This window comes from Pseudophryne corroboree, chromosome 12 (genome assembly GCF_028390025.1).
Source record: "Pseudophryne corroboree isolate aPseCor3 chromosome 12, aPseCor3.hap2, whole genome shotgun sequence".
Classification (NCBI taxonomy): Eukaryota; Metazoa; Chordata; class Amphibia; order Anura; family Myobatrachidae; genus Pseudophryne; species Pseudophryne corroboree.
In genome coordinates, this window is record NC_086455.1 from 169,301,543 (window position 1) to 169,326,175 (window position 24,633).

The window sequence follows — 24,633 nt, forward strand, 5'->3', positions numbered from 1 at the left end:
GATCACCGGATTCCCTGCCGCTAAGCCTTCCGCTTAGGTTGGCCCCAGTGACAAGGCAACTTTCAGGTAGGTGCTCGCCTTCAACACTTCGCCCACGTGTGGGTGGAGTCCTGCCGGGATCCTTGGGTGAGGGACCTCATTTCCCACAGATACCGGCTGGAATTTCAAGCACTCCCTCCTCACAGGTTTTTCAAGTCAGGCTTACCAGTTTTACCCGCAGCAAAAGTTACCTTGCAAGAGGCTATTCAAAAACTTTTGCAGACAGGGGTGGTAGTTCCTGTAGCTCCTCCATTACACAACAGGGGTTTTTACTCCAGTCTTTTTGTTGTTCCCAAACCAGATGGTTCGGTGTACCCCATCTTGAACCTGAAGTCTCTAAACCCGTATCTGCGGGTGTTCAAATACAAGATGAAGTCCCTGCGGGCGTGGTGTTCGCTCTGGAGGAAGGGGAGTTCCTGCTGTCTTTGGATGTCAAGGATGCTTACCTACACATTCCCATGTGGCCCCCTCATCAGGCTTACCTCAGGTTCGCCATCTTGGATGACCATTTCCAGTTTCAGGCCTTACCCTTTGGATTATCCACAGCTCCGAGAATCTTCACCAAGGTCATGGCAGAGATGATGCTGCAGCTGCGCATGATGGGAGTGAACATAGTCCCCTATTTGGACGATCTCTTAATAAAGGCTGTATCCAGGGAGCATCTACTGCACATCATCGATCTGACTACTCGCCTACTCACGGATCATGGGTGGATCCTAAATTTTCAGAAATCTCACCTGGAACCGATCCAGCATCTTCAGTTCCTGGGAATGATACTGGATACGGTATCTCAAAAGGTGTTTCTCCCGATGGACAAGGCTTTGACTATCCAGGCTATGGTCTTCTTGGTGCTCAGCCCTCGCAGGGTATCCATACATCTTTGCATTCAATTACTGGTATACAAAAAGGCTAAAGAAGTGGTTGTTGAGTTGAGTGCACTATGTCAATTTTGTTGAATTAATTGTCAAAGTTAAAACGTAGCTTTTATTGCTTCTATTAATATTCAGAGGGTCCTTGTCATGGGACACATACAGCAAAATATAGAGGTTAAAAATATGACATATACAAACATATACGTGGTGAGGAAAAGAAAGTTAAGTGAGATAGATTCTAAAAAGTGGGATCACCACAATGACTCCTGCAACTAGTATAATTAATTTATGTGTGAAACATGAACCACTCAAGACAAAAACTAGATAGGGTATGAACGCTCCTGGTTATACTTGATGAATGTCTATCATCTTAACCCAGCTTTCTTGTAATTACTGTATCTATTGTAGAGATACAGTGGGGTCTATACAATCTGTGTGTTTCCTGACGTATTGACTGTAGATAAATTCTGACCTCTGTAAATGTAAGTGCTTGTCAGATGCTCACTCAGTATTCACATGAGGGGCACTTTCACCTAGCTAGAAACTGGAATTTGAGGCTATTTCATATTGTGGGTACATATTGTATCCACTTCAATCCACACTTGTTATAGGATGTTGCCAAATGTCCTTAGACTATATTGCATAGAAACAACATTTGTTGCAGTGCAAGTGCACAGGATAGAATAAGGATTTGTAATATGCAACTGCACTGATATATCAAGTTTTACAGTAGTCCTTGATGACTGGGATTTTTTTGGGGCTATCAGTGTGCGATACACTATTATCTTTATGGGTCACACCTATGCATCACTATTGTGAAAGCTGATTGCTTGCATTACATGTGTGTACCCATCTGTTGCCTTTGTAGGTCAGATATATATAAACCTTTTGAGAGGCTAATCACTTGTATTGTAAGAATAATTAGTGTATGCACTTTATGATAGTGCCCTCTAAAAGGATCGTGTGCGTTGATACATAGCAATATTGGGGCTGTATTCTAATCTATATATGACATAAAGTATCCCTATTAATTCAACTGCCGCTGGCTATACTGACCACTGAGCTGTAGTATGGCTTAAATCCAAAGACTGCTGTGTGGTTTCTGATCCCTATAGTTGGGTTCTGAATAGTGCAGTTGTTACTGAGCACGGATAAGACGTGTCTGCAGGAAGTGCTATGCTGTGCTAAGTAGTTATTAACAATGCTACCTTGTTTCAGTATCTAATCAGGTAATGAGGTTCTCCCCCACAAGTATACTTGAAGTCAGACCAATAATTACTTCCGTTCTCACATATGCAATTTGTTGCTAAGGACAACTTAAATGTATCTATGAATTCATATCTACTTTTCCTGCATTTATACAGATGGATTGGATTCTACATAACAAGTGTGCTGTTTTATCAAACAATGATTGGTTCCTCTAATGCCTAAAGGACCCTGGGTAGTCCTGTAGGCTGTTATCTGGAGTGGTAATCAAACTGTTTCCTAACCTCCCACACCCAGCTTGCTCTGCGGATCCTAATTGCTATAACTACTTTAAAATCGGTGCTGGTGCGGGTAGGTTTATTAGTATCTAATACACATAATATACAACATTGCTTTGAAATTTCAAGGAGTGTGGTGGCCCACTAGAGAGCCGACATGCATGTTCCGCTGTACGGGCAGCTTTAACGAGGCTGGGCAAGATCGTGGCTGCTTATGAGGCAATCCAATACGGCAGGTTTCATGCCCGGCCATTTTAACTGGATCTGCTAGACAAATGGTTGGGTTCTCACCTCCATATGCATCAGGAAGTAACCCTATCCCTGATAGCCCGGATTTCTCTATTATGGTGGCTTCAAATTCCTCACCTGGTAGAGGGCAGAAGTTTCAATATCCACTCGTGGATTCTACTGACAACGGATGCCAGCCTCCAGGGTTGGAGAGCGGTGACCCAAGCAGCTCAGTTCCAAGGGTTATGGTCAGGTCAGGAGTCGGCTGTACCAATAAACATCCAGGAACTCAGGGCAATTTACAATGCTCTTCTGCAAGCCTCCCTTCTCCTGAAGGGTCAGGCGATCCATGTTTAATCGGACAACGCCACGGCGGTGGCGTACATAAACCGACAAGGGGGTACAAGAAGCAGAGCGGCGATGCGAGAAGTGTCAAAAATCCTCCTCTGGGCAGAGGCCAACACAAGGGCCATCTCAGCCATATTCATTGCAGGAGTGGACAACTGGCAAGCATACTTCCTCAGCAGGCACGACCTCTATCCGGGGGAATGGGGCCTACATCCCCAGGTGTTTTAACAGTTGATTCACCGGTGGGCCTGTCCGCAGATAGATCTGATGGCTTCTCGTGTCAACAAGAAACTATGCCATTTCTGTTCCAGAACGAGGGACCCACAGGCTGTAGCAGTGGACGCGCTGACGACACCGTGGACGTACCAGTTTGTGTACCTGTTCCCTCCTCTACCGCTGATCCCAAGGGTACTAAAAAGGCTAAGAAGGAAAAGCATTCAGGCAATTCTAATTGCCCCAGATTGGCCTCAACGGGCATAGTACTCGGACCTCCTGGCCATGTCTGTTAGGCGCTGCGGTCCGGGGCTTCCTCCTTGCCCGGCGCCTAGCAACTAGGGACGCCGTACGCGCTGAGCCGCCGGGTCCCTAGCAACGCTAGGACGCCGTGCGCGCTGAGCCGCCGGGTCCCTAGCAACGCTAGGACGCCGTGCGCGCTGAGCCGCCGGGTCCCTAGCAACGCTAGGACGCCGGGCGCGCCGAGCCGCCAGGACCTTAGCAACGGGGACGCCACAGGCGGACCGCGTTCCCCGTTGCAGGGTTGATTATTGAAGTGTTCACACATGTTTCTCTGGTCGTGCAGCAAGGCAGCTGCACGACATTTGTGGTAATTAGGCTCTGTACTCTGATTGGAGGGTTCCCTGTTAAATGCCTCCTCAGTGCCTCATACAGACGCCGGTGATAGCTTCCTGCATGCTGCTCATGTTTGGTGAACGTCTGTTCCTGGTTAGCTGTGTCCGGTCCCTCCAGTTCTCTGAGTTCCTGAATCTTGGAGTTAGTCACCTGGTCCCAAGGAGTTCTTCTGGTCCAAAGTTACCTGTGGCAGTCGATTGAGGTTCTCTCTTGGTTTCGTGAGTGGCAGCCTGCCGCATGTTGCGGCCTAGGCCAATTTAGTATTGTTTCATTGTACTGGTGCATTTGCGGAGGTTTCCGCTTCCATAGTCCTCTCCGGTACTCGGCGGTGCCGTGTAGGAGAGTGGACAAGTGGAATATTTTGGTTGTTCTTTTCCCTGGCGGTAATCCGCGCATACTTTTAGTTTCAGGTTTGCTAGTAGCCCCTGGCCTTGTTGTTTAGTTAGAGGGCCCCTTGTTATCACCCTGTCTCAGTTCACTCTGTGTTTCTCATTAAGACCTGAGGGGGCATCGGAGTTGGGCAGATGTAATCCGCCCTTCAAACGCGGCTGCCATGGGCCCAAGAAACCATAGTCTCGCAAGAGTGTACTGACAGCACGGGTGAGACAACGGAGATAGGGTGCCAGTGGCTATTCCCATTCCATTTCCCTTTCCCAGCATTACGTCCTGGTACTCAGGTCCCACCGTATAAGATCTCCCCTGACCTGAGTATCAGGATCATAACAATGTCTCTGAAGGATCCCTGGCCTTTGCCACTCCAAGACTATCTTCTTCAGCAAGGTCCGTTAGTCTATCCAGACTTACAGCGGCTATGTTTGACGGCTTGGAAGTTGAGAGGGAGATTCTAGCAAGAAAGGGTCTTCTCTCCCGGGTTATTTCCACCATGGTCCAGGCCAGGAAGATGGTTACGTCGAAACATGATCATCGTATCTGGAAGAAGTATGTTTCCTGGTGTGAAAGTAGAAGGGTTTCTCCCGTGGAATTTAGAATTGGTTGTTTTCTACTTTTCCTGCAAGCAGGAGTGGATATGGGCCTACGTTTAGGCTCCATCAAAGTTCAGATTTCGTCGCTCTCTATTTTCTTCCAGAAACAACTTGCCATGTTACCAGAAGTACAGGCTTTCCTGAAGGGTGTTCTTCATATGCAACCGCCCTTTGTACCTCCCACGGCTCCATGGCACCTCAATGTGGTTCTGTCCTTTCTCCAATTGGATTAGTTTGAACCCTTACATAGGGTGGAGTTGAAATTTCTCATCTGGAAGGCGGCAATGTTATTGGCATTGGCGTCTGCCAGGCGTGTCTCTGAATTAGGGGCCTTATCCTGTGAGAGCCCTTATTTGATTTTTCATGAAGACAGGGCAGAACTTAGGACTCGTCCTCAGTTTTAGCCTAAAGTGGTGTCAGCTTTTCATGAGAATCTGCCTATTGTGGTTTCGGTGTTATCTGGCGCTTCCGTGGGTACTGAGTCCTTGGATGTGGTCAGGGCTCAGAAGATTTATGTCAAAAGGATGGCCCGTCATCGGAAATCTGACTCGCTGTTTGTCCTTTATGATGCCTCCATGATTGGTGGGCCAGCTTCTAAGCAATCTAATGCTCGTTGGCTCTGGTTGACCATTCAATAGGCCCATACTTCGGCGGCTCTGCCTTTGCCATCGTCTATTCAGGCCCACTCGATGAGGTCGGTGGGGTCTTCCTAGGTGGCTGCCCGGGGTGTATCGGCCCTACAATTGTACGAGATGCAACCTGGTCTGGTTTGAACACGTCTGTTAAATTCTATAGGTTCGATACCTTGGCCAAGGATGACCTTCAGTTTGGTCAGGAGGTTCTACAGGGGTCTCAGCACTCTCCCGCCCGTTTGGGAGCTTTGGGACTTCCCCATGGTACTAAAGTACAAGACCCAAGTATCCACTAGGAATTTAATACCTACCGGTTATTCCTTTTCTCCTAGTTCGTACTGAATACTGGGCGCCCGCCTCATTGCTTCTTACCTATGTAAGTATTTAGTTGGACCAACGTTGCGGTCCCGTTCTGTTTTGGGGATAGCTGTGCTATCCGGGTTTGGTTGGTGTTGCTATCCTCTGTTCTGGTTAGCGCCCTCCTTTCGTTCATGGTTGTGTGTTTGGCTTGTTGCCTCACTGCTGTTGTATTGTTCTTCTCTCATATTATGTCCGTCGCCTTGGGCACAGTTTTCCTAGACTGAGTCTGGTAGGAGGGGCATAGAGGGGAGGAGCCAGCACACACATACTAAAAGTTTTAAAGTGCCAGGCTCCAGTGGACCTGATCTATAGTACAAGACCCCAGTATCCACTACGGACTAGGAGAAAAGGAATTACTAGTAGGTATTAAATTCCTATTTTTTTTGTGTGATATTTGCACAACTGTGGTAAAACAGTGCCACCAAAACAATATATGGAAATATTTCGCTAGAAATGTAGCCTTGCACAAAGTAGTCCGTTGCAGATACCGTGGAAAACAAGAACGTGTGGAAAACACTCCAAAGCTCAAGGGCCGTCTTGAAGGCAAACATGCAGTCATGTAGGCTCCTGTTCTTGGATTATTTGTAGGCAGATTAGTGCAGGGAGCACAGAGACTCCTTCTGTAAATATAGTCCACGAGGTATATTTACTACCGTTGGGGCTGCTGGAATTAAAAGGGCAATAATATTACACTTGGTTTTGTATTTAGTATTATTGCACTTTTAAATCCCAGGCCAGATATCCACCGCTTGGTATACTGTACATACTCTCGGAGTATAGTGCACTCAGGGGCAGATGTACTAACCTGGAGAAGGCATAAGGAAGGGATAAACCAGTGATATGTGCAAGGTGATAAAGGCACCAGCCAATCGGCTCCAATATGTAAATTAACAGTTAGGATCTGATTGGCTGGTGCCTTTATCACCTTACACATATCACTGGTTTATCACTTCCTTATGCCTTCTCCAGGTTAATACATCTGCCCCTCAGTACCTTGTCTCCTGCGTATACATTACACTGTGTGCGCATCCTCTAATGTTTACCCTCTAGTGCTGGAGCATCAGGGAGGCGGTGACTGATGACACAGTTCCTCCTGCAGTGGAGAAAGAGACGGTTCCTCCTGTAGCGTGTGTCGCGCTGCCTGAGCGGGACGGAGAGCAGTGGGCAGTGCGTGTTCCTTCCAACGGGAGTCAGTCTGCACGGACGTGCAGCCTTCCATCCCATAATGTCAGAGTCACTACCTTACCACAGCCGCATGACGTATAGCGATAAGTACCGTGCTTTCACTGTGCCAGCCTGTCATATATATGAGTGAGTTACTGCTGCTGCAGAACATCTTCCGCATTAACAAGTGCTGTATTTGTATATTAATAAACCAGCGTTCTGGTTACCTGTCAATTGTGTGGATTAACATCACTATCAAACTCCGCAACACTCTGCCAACACACTCCACGTCTCTGAAGAGGAAGCCATTATAAAGACTGAAATAGAACCACAGAACCAGGAGCACCAACTTCACAGCCACAAAGACCGTCACGCAGGACCTGATAATTATTGCCTTACAAAGATCCTGGGCAGTGACTGGGAGGTGGCAGAGGAGATGATCTGTCTTATGAGTTTATGATGTGAGTGTTGCGTGCATGTCACGTATAGTGTTTGCATAAGAGACGCACAGTCATTCACATAGAAGCCCATACTCGGGGGGAGAATCTGCAATTGCCAGACGGCTGATTCCCGTTTCCAAGGTGCATCTAGAGGCGCAGCAGGCGCTATTGCGGTGTGTACAGATGCTGACAGTGGGCAATTCAGTCCTTGCACAACCGGACGCACGTCTGTAAACCAGCGATGGGCTTTGTAACTTAATTTGCACAGATATGCCACACTCAAAAGATACAGACACGTCTGACTTCAGATCAGGCCCTTTGTCTCAGGTGGAAGGAGCAACTGTGGAGGGTACGCACGTCTCTCTCCCTCTCTCTCTCTCTCTCTCTCTCTCTCTCTCTCTCTATATATATATATATATATATATATATATATATATAAAATGTATATAAAAATAAGAGTGAGTGAGTGAGAGATTACTGGCCAATATATTAGAAGTAAAATAAGAATGACCCACCCAACTATGGGGGTCATTCTGACCCGATCACACGCTGCAGTTTATCCGCAGCGCTGCGATTGGGTCCGAACTGCTCATGCGCTGCAGTACGCAGGCGCATGCCAGACGGCCTAGGGCCGTCGGGCCGCTACGATCGCCTCTGCCTGATTGATAGGCAGAGGTGGTCGTTGGGTGAGGGGGGGGCGGAACGGCAGCGTTTGGCTGCCGTTTCGTGGGCGTGGTCCGGCCAACATAGGCGTGACCGGACCGAACTGTGGGCGGGCTGCGTGACCGGACCGAACTGTGGGCGGGCTGCTGTGCGATACCACACGCAGCCGCTGCAGGTCGGGGAGCGATGAGTAGCTCCCGGCCAGCACGCTAAAGCTGCGCTGGTTGGGAGCAACTCTTGAAGTGCAAAGGCATCGCCGCTGTGCGATGCCTTTGCACTTCTGCGGGGGGGCCGGCACTGACGTGTGGGGTGGGATAGCTCTGTGCTGGGCGTCCTCCCCCCGCATGTCAGTGTGAATGATTGTAGCTGTGCTAAATTTAGCACAGCTACGATCATCTCGGAATGACCCCCTATATCTACATGTCCCTGAAGCTGTGGCTCACATGAGCAAGCCCTTTGTGTGGAGTCGGGAGGAAGTCCTGTAATTAGCAGCAATGAATAAGGTGACGCTATGACTGTAGCAGGCAGTCTGAGGGACATTCCCACATATGAAACAGCCCTATCACATTGTCCTCCACACCTGCTGATTCAGACCTAGCTGGAAGCTTATGATAAAAGAAATGTCTGTGTCTACGAGGTCTGTTTATTAAGCTGAGAAAAGCCCAAGAAAGAGCTTTTGGGGTCTATGCATGAAGCAGTGAGAAGAGTGGAGAAGTGAGCCAGTGAAGAAGTTGCCCATGGTAACCAATCAGCATTGAAGTAACATTTATAATTTGCATGCTATACAATTGTACAGAGCAGTTGATTGGTTACCATGGGCAACTTCTCACCAGCTTCACTTCTCCACTCTTTTCACTGCTTCATGAACCCCTTTGTCACCACCTCTCGGTTCACTAAAAGTATCTCCGGAGCTCACCTCATCAGTGCGTTAGTCAGCATTATTTAAAAAAAAACACATATTTCTCCCACGGGTGGTCTTCAGTATGCCGGCTGTCGGGATCCCGGCGCACAGTATACCGGTGCCGGAATCCCGACAGCCGGCATACCGACACTTATTCTCCCTCGTGGGGGTCCACGACCCCCCTGGAGGGAGAATAAAATAGCGTGGTGCGCGTAGCGCGCCACCGTGCCCGCAGTGTGGCGAGCACAGTGAGCCCGCAAGGGGCTCATTTGCGCTCACCACACTGTCGGTAAGCCGGCGGTCGGGCTCCCGGCGCCGGTATGCTGGTCGCGTGGAGCCCGACCGCCGGCAACACATACTACACCCTTCTCCCACCACTCCCCTAAATCCTTGTATCAGGGGCAACTGCAGGGTTTAGTCAGGGGGGTTTCCGTGGGTGTGTGTGTACTCAGTGGCGCACCCAGGGGGGGGTTTCCGAGTACCCAGAAACCCCCCTCCACTTAAAAAAAAAAAATACATTTTTTTTTTAGCTGCATGAGTATTATTAATGACTGTCTAGCGTCCTCTGCAGCCCGCTGTCTTCCTGGTGGCACTTGCAAGTGCAATAAAAGTTTACTTTATTTTAATTATAGTACATATATATCCATGAGCATACATATATACACATGTATATACATACATATACATGTGTATATATATGTGTACTGTATGTGTGTGTACACATATATATATATATATATATATATATATATATGTTTGATTACCCAAAATGCCTACACCAATCCTGTATTATGCTTTCTGTGTGCTTAAGGTTTTCTTTTATGTCTGTGTGGCTTATCTATTGCTGTATTACTTAAATCCTCTGTATCATGTGTATTGTTTTTGATGTCTGTAAAGCGCCTTGAGTCCTGTTGGAGAAAGAGCGCTATATAAATAAAATTATTATTATTATTATTATTATTATTATTAATATGCTATGTATATGTGTATATGTATGTGTGTGTATATGTATGTGTGTGTATATATATATATATATATATATATATATATACATACATACACACACACAGACACACTAGTTTTACGGACCCAGCATATACTGGGTCACCTCAGTCCCCACCCCCGTGATTGGCTCCGCCCAGTTCTGGAAACCCCCCCCATGCAAATCCTGCGTTTGCCACTGGTACTGTAGCTCTCTGGTGTTGCAGCAGTTCTGCGGTTGTGGATTTTGCTGGGAGGGAGACACAGATGTCTCTAAAATAGAAAATTCAGATCATCAGGGGAGGTTTCAAGGTACTCAGAACCCCCCCCTGCATGCGCCACTACTTGTATCCTTACTCACCTGTTTACAAATGGCCAGTATAATAGTCTGCTGACATCTGTAGGGGAGAAGCCCCACTTACTGTATATGTGTAGCAGAAGCATCATTAACATGTTTGTGGACAATTACAAAATATAGCAGATGACAGTTTCCTTGCACGTCACTTTCTCAGATTCTGCTTCTTATAGCAGACCATACTTGCCTACCTGACCCTCTCCATGGGGTAAATTTACTGAGATGGGAGTTCTATTTAAGATGGGGTGTTGCCTATAGCAACCAATCAGATTCGACTTCTCATTTATCTAGCACCTTCTAGAAGATATTACCTGGAATTTGATTGGTTGCTACGGGCAACATCCCATCTTAGTAAATTTACCCCCATGAGGGAGAAAATGCTCTGTTCTTGGACTTTCCTGGTAATGAATGATTGCCATCACCTGTGGTGAAACTCCTTTCTTATCAATTAAATAGCTCACCACAGGTGCCAGCAATCATACATTACCAGGAAAGTCCAAGAACAGAGCATTTTCTCCCTCAATGGAGAGGGTCAGGTAGGCAAGTGTGTACTATACCCTTTAACTTGGGACACTCATGAGTGACACCGGTTCTGTGGGTGGCTGACTTCAAGTTGCACGTCACCTGGTTGTAATCAGCCACAGAACCTGTGTAATGGGATAGTATGGTCACTTCTTTCCATGTGAATCAGTGAAAGCCCGAGCTCAGGCTGCCAATAAATCTGCCTGTAATCCAGAGACAGGTGAGCAGACAGGTGTGCTTCTTACCACTAAGGCCAGGGTCATGTGACAGGCGAGGAGGAGGGACTCTATCACCAGTACAGTATCATACATGAACAATGAAACTACATCAGGCAAGATCACCTCACATTCATGTTATCTAGAGAACCTATAACTTCTGTACCCAGGTAAGCTGCGTTTTACCCCAATGTAAGTCGTACCTCCCAACTGTCCTGATTTTTGTGGGACAGTCCCGTTTTTTTAAATTCTGACCCGCTGTGCCACCCGTGGGTCCTAGTATCCGGGGGTGGGGGTGGGGGCAGTTGAGAGATTTCCCCCCCCCCCCCCGTCACTCGTGCAGAGCAGCAGTGAATAGATGCTGTGCGCATGCAGGAAGGGACAGGGGGCATGACGCTGTTCATGCCCCCATAATGATGAAAATGGAGGCGTGGCTTGCAATCGCTGCACTTGCCGAGAGGCCACATCCCCTTTCAGTTAGGCCACACCCCCTAATTTCAGGCGTGCGTGGTAATGTCCCTCCCTGGCCCGGACCAAAGTTGGTAGGTATGGTAAATCCATGCCCTGGTAATTCCTGTGCCTAGGCCCAGATTTATCAAGCCTTGGAGAGTGATAAATTGAACGGTGATAAAATACCAACCAATCAGCTCCCAACTGTCATGTTACAGGCTGGGTTTGAAAAATTACAGTTGGGAGCTGATGACATGGTGATAAAGTACCAACTAATCAGCTCCTAACTGTCATTTTTCAAACACAGCCTGTGACATGGAAGTTAGGAGCTGATTGGCTGGTGCAATTTATCACTCACAGTGAAATTTATCACTCATTGATAAACAAGGGCATTATTTAAAAAAATATTAACCATGTGCTGTGATCTTTATAGACTAATGAACCCTTTACATGAGCAGAGGAGGGTCAAATAATTACAGCAGAGCGTGTACAAAAAGCACATCACGGATGCAATCACAATAGTGTGTAACCAACCTTAATGTCCAGAAGTGGTTGTAGTTCTTTAAGGATGGGTGCAGATGGGTACTGCACAGCGCAGACTTTGCCTAGGGGCTGTTGGATTAACCCCTCATTTATTTTTAACGGAGGTCTTAGCCAGAGTATATAGCCGGGAGCTAAGTCTGTGTGTACCTCTCTTCCATTCTCTTCTGATTTCTGGTGCTAAGCCCCCCTGACTCTTAGGGAGTGGTGGCATCGGCATCTTGTGGGCATTAGAAGGACATCAGACCTGTGGAACCAGGCTCTCGGCCCTCAGCACTGCAGGTTCACAAGAGAGTTACCTGCGAGTACAGCTTTTGTGTTTTAGGGGCCAATGAACCACTGGGGGCCAGACAAGTGTGGGTGTTGGACAGCGATGGATTAAGGGTTGAGTTAATGTGCCTGGACGTGACGTTGAGTGAGGGTGGAAGTGCGGCTAGATTTAGGACAAAATGTTATTTTGTCCTAAATCTAGCTTTTTTTTCTCCCTGTTACCTGGCCACCAACAGTAGAAAATTGTTCCCTCGCCATGTTACGGGGATGGTGGCTCGGTACGCTTTGCTCGCCACAGGTTACTAATCCCAATGGATGATGACATCAGGGGGTACATTAACTAAAGGGGATCTAGCCGCTGCCTCCTCGGTATGAAGCCCTCCAGGTAGGATTCTCACTGCAGGGGTCCTTCCGCTAGGGCTCCTCTCTCTCTGCCTGCGTGGCGCTCCCAGGCTCTGCTTCTAAATACATACTGTACTGCATTCAGAAGCAGCACTTGGCAGACCGACCCTGCGTGGGGGGGCCCCGGGGCCCATTAGTGATAATGAATAGGCAGGTCAGTATTATGCAGCCTGTTGTTCTGCACTTGTGGTACTACAAGCCCCAGCATGCTAGGAGGAAATACATTAACCCTTCTAATGAGTGAAGAAGTTGTCCATAGCAACCAAGCTTCTACCTATCATTTTATAGAACGGGTAGGCAACCTGTGGCTCTCCAGATGATTAAAAAAATACACCTCTCAGCATGTCAATTCTGCTGTTATGCCAACATGCTGGGATGTATAGTTCTACAGCAGTTGGAGTGCCACAGGTTGCATGCCCTTGCTACACATGGAGCCACATTCATCTTGACTTCTCTGCTGCACCTAGGCGCACCATGGTTTATTAGCATAAGCCTTTCATCTATTGTTCTCAGCTGCAATACAATACAGAGAGAACAATACAGCAGGGGATTAAGTCTGACTGCCCTGGCTCAATCCTATTAAAGGCCAAGATAAAGGTGGCTTCATCTGTATATAATGCACTTAATAAATGCTAGCTAGAAGATGATTGGTTACTAGAATTTTGGGGAGCTCTCCTCCACTCCTGGGAGAGTGGAGTAGCCTCCCAGATCCCGTCCATTTCCCTAGTGGAGTGGAAAATCCGGGGGCTTGATGACCCATCATCACTGCTCCCTGTTATCCACTGCACAATGCCATAAATCTCCTACTGAAAAGCATTGAAGAGTCAGCAATTATCAGAGGGGATGGCCCCAATTTGGTATCTTGCAGAGGGCTCGGTGGTATCTGTAGCTGTGCTCAGGTGCAGGTTAGACCTGTTGTGACTGAGGGAGAGGAAGTGGCAGATAATGAGGAGTACTGAGCCTGGGGCTGGTTCTCACCAGGGATTACACTTCTAGCCGAGGCATGTGGTCAGTGACGCGCTGTACATACACCACACAGCTAACGCTAGACGTGTGCAGCTGGCAGACCAGGATGAATATCACTGATAGAATATGAAAATCATTTATCATAATTCTGCCAAGTCTGGGATCTGTCTGAGGGGGAAACACAGTTCTTTTTTTTATTTCTTGGAAACTTTTTTTTTTTTGAAGCCTGCACAGTCTCAGAATTTCCTGGTGGTTATGTTAGAAACTTTCTCAGTATTTACACCTGCAGAACTATTGTGGTGAAATCCAGTTTGTGAAGTTTCATTTCTGTTAGAGGCCATTGCACAGTTCTCTGCGTGCAGGAACCTAGCTTAGATATTGCAAAAATAAGAACTTTACCCTCTACCTACCCCCAAGAAATGTAATATATTATAAAGTGGGCAGTACTGTCTGTGTCGCCTTACATCGCTAAAGTGTCACCACAGCATGGTTTTGTTTTTTTAATAAAGAAAAAACAGTATCGCCTTGTATCGCTGAGTAACCGGAGTATATAAACTCTGGGCCAAATTAGCAGTGGGATAGACTTCAGGACCAGGACTCCACATAAAAATATGTCGGCGTGGTCACCGGCCGCTAAGCTGTCCACATGGCAGGACATTAAATATGAAATTAATATTTCTGTTTTACTCACAAAATTCAGCAATTTGTCTACTGTTATGTATTTATGGAGACATTTGGCAGTGACGGATCACCCTCTCGTAACACTTCTCTCCTCTCCATTAACCCTAGTCGCTATATAGCATCACAACTGCACACCAGGTAGGGAGAGAGCAGAGACTGCTGGTCGTCGGCCTCCCCAAACCCTCCCCAGCTGGGCTGGGGAGGGTAGCTACTGAGCAGCAGCAGTCTCTGCTCTTTTCCTGCCAGATGTGTCAGGCTGACTTTGAAAGAAAGTGCAATGGAATATGCTAGAGCTACATACAGTATGTAAATGAAGTGAATATATAGCCGTTACAGACAAGAATGATAAAAATCTGTTGGTGTCACTGGGCTTTTCAAACAGCAGTGAACATTTGAAACAAATTGTAATACCAAAAGCTATATTATGCATTTAGTTATTTATTGTTTTCCCTGTGGGGGCCAATGTGGGTGACTTTTCCTGTGGGGGCCAATGTGTTTTATTTTTGTGTGCTTGAGTCTGAGTTGCACCGCACATGCATACACCGTGATGTGTTCATACAGAGTTGCAGTATAGAGTCCGACACATACACCAAGAAGTGTATTAGAAATGTGTTGGGCATTCCTGTGTGAGTACAGCGGGTTGGCTAATCACCCGCCGATGTAACGTAGTGTGGGCGTAATGCTAAAAGTGGTTACATGTAACATACCTCCCAACTTTGTAGATGTCCAAAGCAGAACCCTTTGGTTACCAAAGGCGCCTGCGCTTCCGAAGGGGAGGAGCCTCAATGGAACTGGGCGGAGTTTCACACACAGCATCTATTCTCCTCATCTGCTGCTGCTCTGCATAGTGATGTGTGTGCTCCCCTCAACTTCACCCCCACGGGTGGGACAGCGCAACAGTCCCAGAAGAATGAATTGCGGGAAATAGTTGGGAGGTATGCATATAGAGACAGTGAATTGCTCACATTGGAGGCCATATTCAGATGAATGATCTGCACCTGGCATAGTGCTGGTGAAAGTTACAAGCATGATTGCAGCATCTGTAGACACTGAGAGTGGCATCTCTGTCCTTGCATGTTTAGATGTACACCAGGGTAGGACATTGCAGCATAATGTCACAAATGCTACTGCAGCAAAAGATGCAAGGAAGGCCGCAACTGCTGCCAATTCAGAATCGGACCCTATGAGGAGGAATCCCGCCCCCCTCAACAGACTACCCCCCCCCCCCCCCCCCACCACCACCACCATAGATGCCACCCTCACTAGGGATGCTTCCATAAATTTCCCAGGCTGATTTTCCATCCCAAACAGCCCCTGTGCTGCTATATAGTGGCCAGAGGAAGTGTGGAGGAAAGAAATGTTACGGAGGAGGGTGGGGGTAGTCGCCCTTATTGCCCCTCTCCCCCACTATGATCTGCTGCTGACATTGGGGCTGTAATGTAATGTATATGTCCACATGGCGCTGGTAAATCATTAGGCAGCTCACAGTTGGTAAATGCAGAGATGATCCCTTAGGGATGGCGAGCACTCTTGTACAAATTCAGGCCGCCATAAAGTGCTGTCGCTATGACTCAAACTGGCGAGGTCATCACTGCAAATTGGATTGACCCCACTGTGTTTACTATTGCACTGCCGTGGGAGCAAAATGCCGTGAGTACCATTTAACACTTCCCGACAGGGACGGACTGGCCATCTGGCACATACTAGAAGGGCCAATGGGCAGGTGGGCTGGTCCCACAGATAGCCGGGAAGGGCGCGTGCAGCACAGCCTCCGACTCTCTGGTTTACTACGCCCCTGCGGAATTGTATATTCTGCACAAATGAAATGTCCAAGTCTACATGAACTACATAGTGTAATTCACACTGGAAACAGAACTTCACGTACAAATTACTTCTCTATGGGGGACCCTACAAACAGAGCACGCACTGCGAGCTGTACGTGTGTAGTGCGATGAGTCTTTCTCTCCGCCGTGAGTCCTCGCAGAGATATATACTCTTGTCTTTTTCCTCGAGTAAAATCAGGAGACCAATTTAGAACGTGATTAATTACTTACATTGCTGAAATGGTTGTGGAGTGTCTGGCGGGCACAGCTGTAGAACACATCTTTAAAATGCAAATTAATTTTAAAAAGCCAATTTAGAGAGATTATTTTCATCTTGTAAACTCTAAGGACAAAGGGGGTCATTCAGACACGATCGCACGCCGCATTTTTTTCCAGCCGTGCGATCGGGTCTGTACTGCGCATGCGCACGGGTCGCAATGCGCAGGCGCCGGGCAGCGACGAAGCTAACGAAAAAGGCGATCGCAAGAAGATTGACAGGCAGAAGGCGTTCTAGGGCGGCAACTCACCGTTTTCTGGGAGTATCCGGAGAAACGCAGGCATGCCCAGCCGTTCTGGTGGAGGGTTCCTGACGTCACAGCCGGCCCGGATCGTCGCAGCATCTGAGTAAGTCCTGGGCTGGCGGCGATTACCTAGTCGCAGCGTGCAAAAAATAGCCTGCGTGCGACCAGGTCTGAATTAGGCCCATTACCTTTCATCATTATCATAAGCCATCCTTCAGCTAAAGTATGCAAGGCATTCTGCTTAAACTGCGTGTTCACGGTGAGACCATTGGTCAAGGGGACTAAAACTAACCAATATATTCTATTTGGCTATCCACATGTGTCATTATACTGGAGAAATATTTGGTGAATAATTATCTTTGTTTATTAAAAACATGGTTTAAGATGGGACTTTAAAAGTCATAGGCAAATGAAGTGGGATGGGGGGGGGGGGTTCAAGTTGCCCGGAAACCCCTCTTCCTCACAGTCTGGCCAGCGGCCACTACATCCAGTATAAAGGGCAGAATTGCGCTGGCCCGCATGCCCAGTGGCAGCAGATTTTCCTACCGGGTCTGCTGTGTGGGCCTGTGGATCTAAATGCTCAGTCATCGCCCCAGGGAGAGAATCTGGTACAGTTTCCCGTGATCGTTGGGCCTGCGTATCTCTGAAGTACTGTATTATATAAACGGCACTTTGTTTGGGGAAGGCTATAGCTTGCTGCAGTAATTATACATCCTTCCTGTGCTGACAACAATCGCTCTAAAATCAAACATTTGGAAACCCCCCTCCAGAAATCCTGCGTTTGCCCCTGAAAGTGGTTATAAAATAAGAAAACAATGACGTGGGCCTGGAAAGGGGGTTTCTAGCCAGGGAGGACAGGAGAGAATGGATAATAGCCCAATAAGAGGTTTGCCCTGTATCTTTGTACGCCATGCATGTGTGGGGAAGATTGTGCTGAGGATGCAGAATTCTTGGCTCACTCATTCTCCTTCCCACGTGACCACAGGTCAGAGTACAAAGCCTGTCTTATAAGTTCTCACTGAAGAAATGAATACAATACAGGTCTTGGTGCTACTTCTGGCCGTCAGTAAGTACAGATTTATTACAAAACTTGTAACATCACATCTAATATTAATAGAGGTCACTGGTGGAAATAAGGCGGTTGGTTGTGAGAGGTGATGATTAATTAAAAACTGAAGTAACCAATAGTTGTGCTGCAGTCCCATCTGTTTCTTTTTTTTTTATAAGCGACTGCTAATTGCGGATTTGTTCCTTTTTTTTTTTTTATGCTACAGTAAAGTATTCCCTCTTTATACCACTGCCATTAATCTCCCAAAGTCTGATATTACATGGTATTATAAGATTGGTGGCATAATATTTGTATCTCATGACTATTAATCATAGAAGAAAAACAAACCATTGGGTCGCTAGTCATGTGATCGTGATCCCCTTCTGTGGTATTCAAGAGCACGCTAAGGCACGAGCACGCTACATACACATCCGGACATGCATGAACAAAACGTACGCTTATTTTGTTTATGAACATTTACTTATGTAGCTCCAGCATTTTCCGTGGCGCTTTACAATTGCTTGCTGGCGTTCTCTCAAACGTGTGTTTTATTTTTGGGGACTTCTTGGTAATAGACCCACATGATGGGACAGGTGATCCACCTGCGACAAGAGCCAGAACTGTAGAATTAAAAACTGTAGTTGCCAGAGACTGTATACAGAGCAGGGTTGCCGACTTTCTGGCTGCCCCCTCCAGGAGAGGGCAGCCAGCTCGGCAAAATGGTAGGGGGGTGTTGGAGTGACGCGACATAGGGAAGTGTGGCTTCATATTGAAATCGTGGTCATGCCCCCGCTATACAATGCCGATATTAAAGGCATTGTACTGTACATCGGGAGGGGGGGGGGGGCTAGAATGACGCGATACACCGCTTATCGTGTCATGAAGTCCCCCCCCCCCCCCCCCCCTAGGACCACCCACTTGTGCTCTGTAAGTGTCTGCCGAGTGGGGGGGTTGGGGAGGGTGCTGCAGCGCTGCGGGAGACTTGCCCACCTTTCCGGGAGGCGGGGATTGGCACCCGATTTTTGGGAACTTCTCGGCCATTCAGGGAGGGTAGGCAAATTTGATACAGCGGTCATAACCATGTCGGACAGGGACGTTAAGGGCTCATCGGGAGAATGCAGTGGTAAGTGCCTATGCTTCGGAGGTGTGGCCAACCACAAGAGGGGCTTGGCTACCCATAAGAGAGTGTACCCCTTTAATATATATATATTTATTATTACCAGTTATTTATATAGCGCACACATATTCCGCAGCGCTCTACAGAGAATATTTGCCCATTCTCATCAGTTCCTACCCCAGTGGAGTTTACGATCTATATTCCCTACCACATGTACACACATTCATGCTAGCGTTAATTTTGTTGGAAGCCAATTAACCTACCAGTATATGTTTGGATTGTGGGAGGAAACTGGAGTACCCAGAGGAAACCCACGCAAGCACTGGGAGAACATGCAAACTCCACACAGTTAGGGCCATGATGGGAATCGAACCCATGACCTCAGTGTTGTGAGGCAGTAATGCTAACCATTACACCATAGTAAATACTGATTTATGTGTGTAGTGACCGGCCAGGAGGGTAAATCTTGGTGTAGTTTCTATATGAGAGAGCCAAGCACCCATCTTCATCAGTGGTCCTGCTCCAAGTGGTAACTGACCCTCTAGTAGAGTAACAACGTATAATTCCAGTCCTCTGTCTGGAACCTAATCCCTAGAGGAGGTGGTGGACCCTCAGACAGTGGGGCCCACCATGAATTTCCCCTGTGCCCCTGTGGTCCAGTCTGACCTAGTCATAAAGTTCTGTTAGTCAGGAGAAATATCTACATATGTAAAGATACATAAAGCCTGGAGCAGCATTTATAAATCCACCACGTCATGTATGTTCTTCCTGCTTGTGCAATAGATGGCTGACTGCTGGAGACGGTGCTGTGTCACAGAACTTCCCCATCTGATACATAGTTACTAGTAGAACGCATTCATTAAAGGAAGCTGAGTATCCTCCAGCCGCTGTGTGATTCACACACGTACAGGACAGGGCTGTGTGAGGAAGTGACTCTGAATAAACCATTTTTGGAATCAGAAGATGTCATGGGAATCAGGGAACCCTACACACAAAAAATGACATGCAATGGGAACATAGGGGGTAATTCAGACCTGACGGTAGCAGCACATTTGTTAGCAGTTGGGTAAAACCACGGGGGTGATTCAGCACATCTACGATCAGGCACACTGACATGCGGGGGGACGCCTAGCTTAGGGCTAGTCCGCCCGCATGTCAGCCCCTACCCCGTCGCAGAAGTACAAAAGCATCGCACTGCGCGCTGGCAGGGAGCTACTCATCGCAGTGGCCGCGTGTGACGTCACGCAGCTGCCGCGGCTCTCCCCCCCCCCCCCCCCCCCCCCCTCAATGATCCGGTCGCGCCTGCGTTGCCCGGACCACGCCCACTAAACAGCGGTTAAACGCCGCTGGCTCACCCACTCCCGCCCAGCAACCTCCTCTGCCTGTCAATCAGGCAGAGGTGATCGCTAGCTAAACACAGCCGTCGGCTGTCTGGCATGCGCCGTTCAGACCCGATCGCTGCTTTGCGAAAACGCACAGCAGCGATCGAGTTTGAATGACCCCCCCCATGTGCAATGCAGGTGGGGCAGATGTAACATGTCCAGAGAGAGTTAGATTTGGGTGTGTTGTGTTCAAACTGCACTGTAAATTGCAGTGTAAATATAAAGCAGCCAGTATTTACCCTGCACAGAAACAAAATAACCCACCCAAATCTAACTCTCTCTGCACATGTTACATCTGCCCCACCGGCGGTGCACATGATTTTGCCCAACTGCTAACAAATTTGCTGCTGTGATCAGGTCTGAATTACCCCCATAGCCAAGTCTGCTATTCTCGGCATTAGACAATGTGTAATAACCTTGAAATGAGGACATTTAACCCGGTTTGGTAGTTTACTGTGATGTCACCCAGATCGAGTAACCTTTTGGAATCATGGTGGTCCAATTACACCCTGGGGACACCTATAGGCCTTCTTAATAAGGGCATAAGGGGGAGGGGGTGTATTTGTGCTTGTTTAATTTTTTTGATAATTATCCCTTTCGACAGCAAATATTCAGGGGTCAAATAAAATCCAGTTCTGCGCTTCTGCTTTGCAGATAATCTCCCACTTCATTGTCTTTAAGGTGCAGGTCGGGGGATTCTTATTCATTATTGGCTTATTAAATTATATTTCTAGAAATACAGGGATCACTCTGAGGATGTAAGATGTTTGCAGGTCACAGGTCACAGGTTTGGTCTCGGAAGGAAGATTAAATGAAATTGGTTCTAAAATATTTTGGCAGTATTTCAGAGGGGGATTTAAATTATATATAATACAAAGCAGGGGCCCCGGGGGACACTGATACCTACTGTATATATGAGCGATGGCAGAAGGGGAATTATAAGAATCTTTATCTCCTGTGTCTCATACACAGAGTTGTGTAATGACTGTACAGGATCCAGCACACATTGTGGGCAAATGAGATGACTATAAAGCTATAGAAAAATGATTTCGATAATCAAACGATTGCAACAAATATTCAAGAGTTTAAAGGGATTAAATAATATATATATAATATTTGTCATTATCTCAGCATATAGAATACATTAAATAAATATATAAATAGCAAATGTATATGTATGTGGTATCCGTTTGGTTGGTCGACCATGTTATGGTCGCCAGTCATTAGGTCGACCACTATTGGTCGACATTGGCATGGTCGACATGGACACATGGTCAACACATGAAAAGGTTGACATGAGTTTTTCAAAAAATGTTTATTTTGTGGAACTTTTCCATACTTTACGGTTCCCAATCGTAGTCCATATGGATCGTAATCTGTGCGGAGTGAGGCACCTTGCCCGAAGCATGGCGAGCGAAGCGAACCATGCGAGGGGACGCGGTGCACTAATTGGGGTTCCCTGTCACTTTACGCAGAAAACGAGCCCAAAATATAAAAAAAAACTCATGTCGACCTTTTCATGTGTGGACCATGCCAATGTCGACCAATAGTGGCCGACCTAATGACTGTCGACCATAACATGGTTGACCATTCATACCGGAACCTCTGTGTGTGTGTTTTGTATGTGTATATATATTTGATATATATGTGTGTGTGTGTGTGTATATGTATATGTATATATATATATATATATATATATATATATATATATATATATATATTGTTATGCAATGTTAGAATGTCATTAGAAGCTCCTTTATATGAGACAAATTACATTGTAACTTCTATATTATCATATACTGTATGCTGAGTAGCACACGTGACCTCATATACAATCCATATGAGTAGCAGTGAAGTTCTCACTTCCCGTTATGTTTTACCAAGATCCATTTGGCAGGATGGGTAATATTCACTTACCCACTGAGACATTTAACTAAAATGTGTCGTCTCCAGTCGATGACTGTGGTAGGCCTGTATGGGTAGTATGTGATTTGTGGTTGCCCCAATGAGGTCACGTATTCAAAATTAGTTAATTGACTGTATTTCTTGAATGTATGTACAGCCCAGAACAAAATTACTATCTTCATTTGGTAAGGGTCCAGTGCACTTTAAAGTCTTCTTGTACTTTAATAAAAAAATCCCATGAACAAAAGGCTTTAAAAAAAATAAAATAATAATAATAATAATGATAATTTGTGTCAGGCTATAAAAACAATATTCGTAGCTATAACTTTCCTTTTTAGTTTATTTCTTCAGGCTGTTACAAATAATGATTCTGCATGTAGTAATGGTGCTACCACGGCAACCACAATCACATGACACATGAGGTTGTGGGAAGAGAGGCCTGGGAATCCCTCCCTGAGTTGTGACCTCTCTCTCCTCCTTTTCCCACTTCCTTCATCACATGTCTGCGAGCTTGTGTGTGTGTGTGTAAAGGGCAGTCATATTATATGCCACTCCAGAGATATTTTGAAAAGGAGATAATAATTTGCAGCAGTTTTCACAACTGTCACAGCATTGTTTTATTTTACAGATGGGTTAACAGAGGCTGTCTTGAAACGTTGGATTCCTAATACAAATTTTGAGAATTCTTCAAACTGGAATGAGCAGAGAGTTCCCTGTTCCCAGGATAATGTGATTTTTGCAAAAGAGAAGGTTTGTTTATTATTATTATTATTATTATTATTATTATTATTATTATTTTATTTTGCAATATTCTTGACATATGAATGCTTAAAAAGCAAGACTAGCACTTGTGGCCTGCATAACACTAATAGATGGACCAGCACCATTACGCCACTCCCAGAGTCATTTGGGATCAATGAGTGCTTGCTCAGTCTCAAAAGACCCCTGAGAGAGCAAGGTGAGGAACCAGGAGTCTCCGAAGAGTCCTGGATAGTTGTTGGTTATGGTGAGCAGTCTCTGTGCAACAAGTGTCCGCTGTTCTGAGGGTTTCTGTGCAACAGGTGGCGGCAGTTGTGGGGGTGTCTCTGTGCAATAGGTGGCAGCAGTTGGGGGTGGGTGTGTGTGTGCGTGCAACAGGTGGTATAAGTGGGTGTCTCTGTCCAACAGGTGGTGGCAGGTGTGGCATATGCTATGAGCCCAGCAATGTAATGTTCCACGCTAGTAACCGGTGAGTTTTCTTAAGGGCCCCATACACTACAGCGACATGTCTGACCCTCATGTCACATAAGATTTCCCTTGAACTCCCGGGCGGCAGGATTGCATAGGATACATTGTATGCTGTCCTTTTGCATATGATGTATCTTATGCGGTCCCAGTCATGCCTGCGACATACCACGAGTGCAGCACTAACGACCTAGGGGCTCCGATCCGATGCTCATGGGACTGTGCATCAGATCGGATGTAAAACGCGTCCGATTTGCAACTTTCCATACGATTTATCGACCCAAAAGGTTGAAATCGGATGAAATCGGGCATTATCGTTGTAGTGTATGGGGCCCTTTAGATTTGATGTATAAACAGTTAGGAGTGTACTAGGCTATGTACTAAGACTTGGGGGCATATGCATCAAAATTTAGAGAGATAAAGTACCAAATATATTGGGATGATGGAGCCTGGAATGTACACCTTGCTACTTGGGATGTGCTACCTAGCTGGGACTTAGTACTATGACATAGAACATATCTATGTTGAGATAAAGTACCAACTAATCAGCTCTTAACTGTAATTTTTTTTTCCCCGACACAGCATTTAAGAGCTGAGTGGCTGGTCCTTTTTCTCTTTCTCTACTGTTTTACTTTTTAAGACTAATTACATCTGGCCCTAAGCGTTGATGCATATGCCCCTGAGAGATAACGTCCACGGAGATAAACTACCAACCAATCAGCTCCTGTCACTTTTAAAACACAGCTTGTAACATTGCAGTTTGAAGCTGATTGGTTGGTACTTTATCTCTCTCCACTTCACCATCCAAGGCTTAGTAAATAGACCCCATAATCTCCATCCACCACTTCTCTCTTTGCATTAAACTGTAGTTGCCACGTTCTTGACCATTTCTCAAGTCTACCTAGGTCATCAATAATTTGTTTTATTCCGCCCGGTGTGTCTACCCTGTTGCATATCTTTGCATCGTCTGCACAAAGGCATACCTTCTCTTCATATCCATTTGCAATGTCACCAACAAAGATATTAAAGAGAACTGGACCAAGTACAGATCCCTGGGGTACTCCACTGGTAACATTTCCCTCCTGTGAATGCACTCCATTTACTACAACTGTCTGTTGCCTATCCTGCAACCAGGTTCTTATCCATTTAACTGTTTTATAATCCAATCACATGTTTTCAAGTTTATTTAGCAGTCTGCGATGTGGGACAGTGGGCCTATTTCAGACCTGATTGCAGCAGCAAATTTGTTAGCAGATGGGCAAAACAAT

At 46.4% G+C, this 24,633-nt stretch overlaps 1 protein-coding gene across 1 annotated transcript in view; it reads left to right on the forward strand.

Annotated features, from left to right (window-relative positions):
• Positions 1–2,670: 2,670 nt before the first annotated feature.
• AMN (amnion associated transmembrane protein) overlaps positions 2,671–24,633 on the forward strand; it is a 92,345-nt gene continuing 70,382 nt past the window's right edge. Inside the window, exons 1-3 of the mRNA XM_063946601.1 lie at positions 2,671–2,871; positions 10,963–11,041; positions 22,770–22,891. Coding sequence (XP_063802671.1) covers positions 2,671–2,871; positions 10,963–11,041; positions 22,770–22,891 — 402 coding nt within the window. The remainder of the gene's footprint in view (positions 2,872–10,962; positions 11,042–22,769; positions 22,892–24,633) is intronic.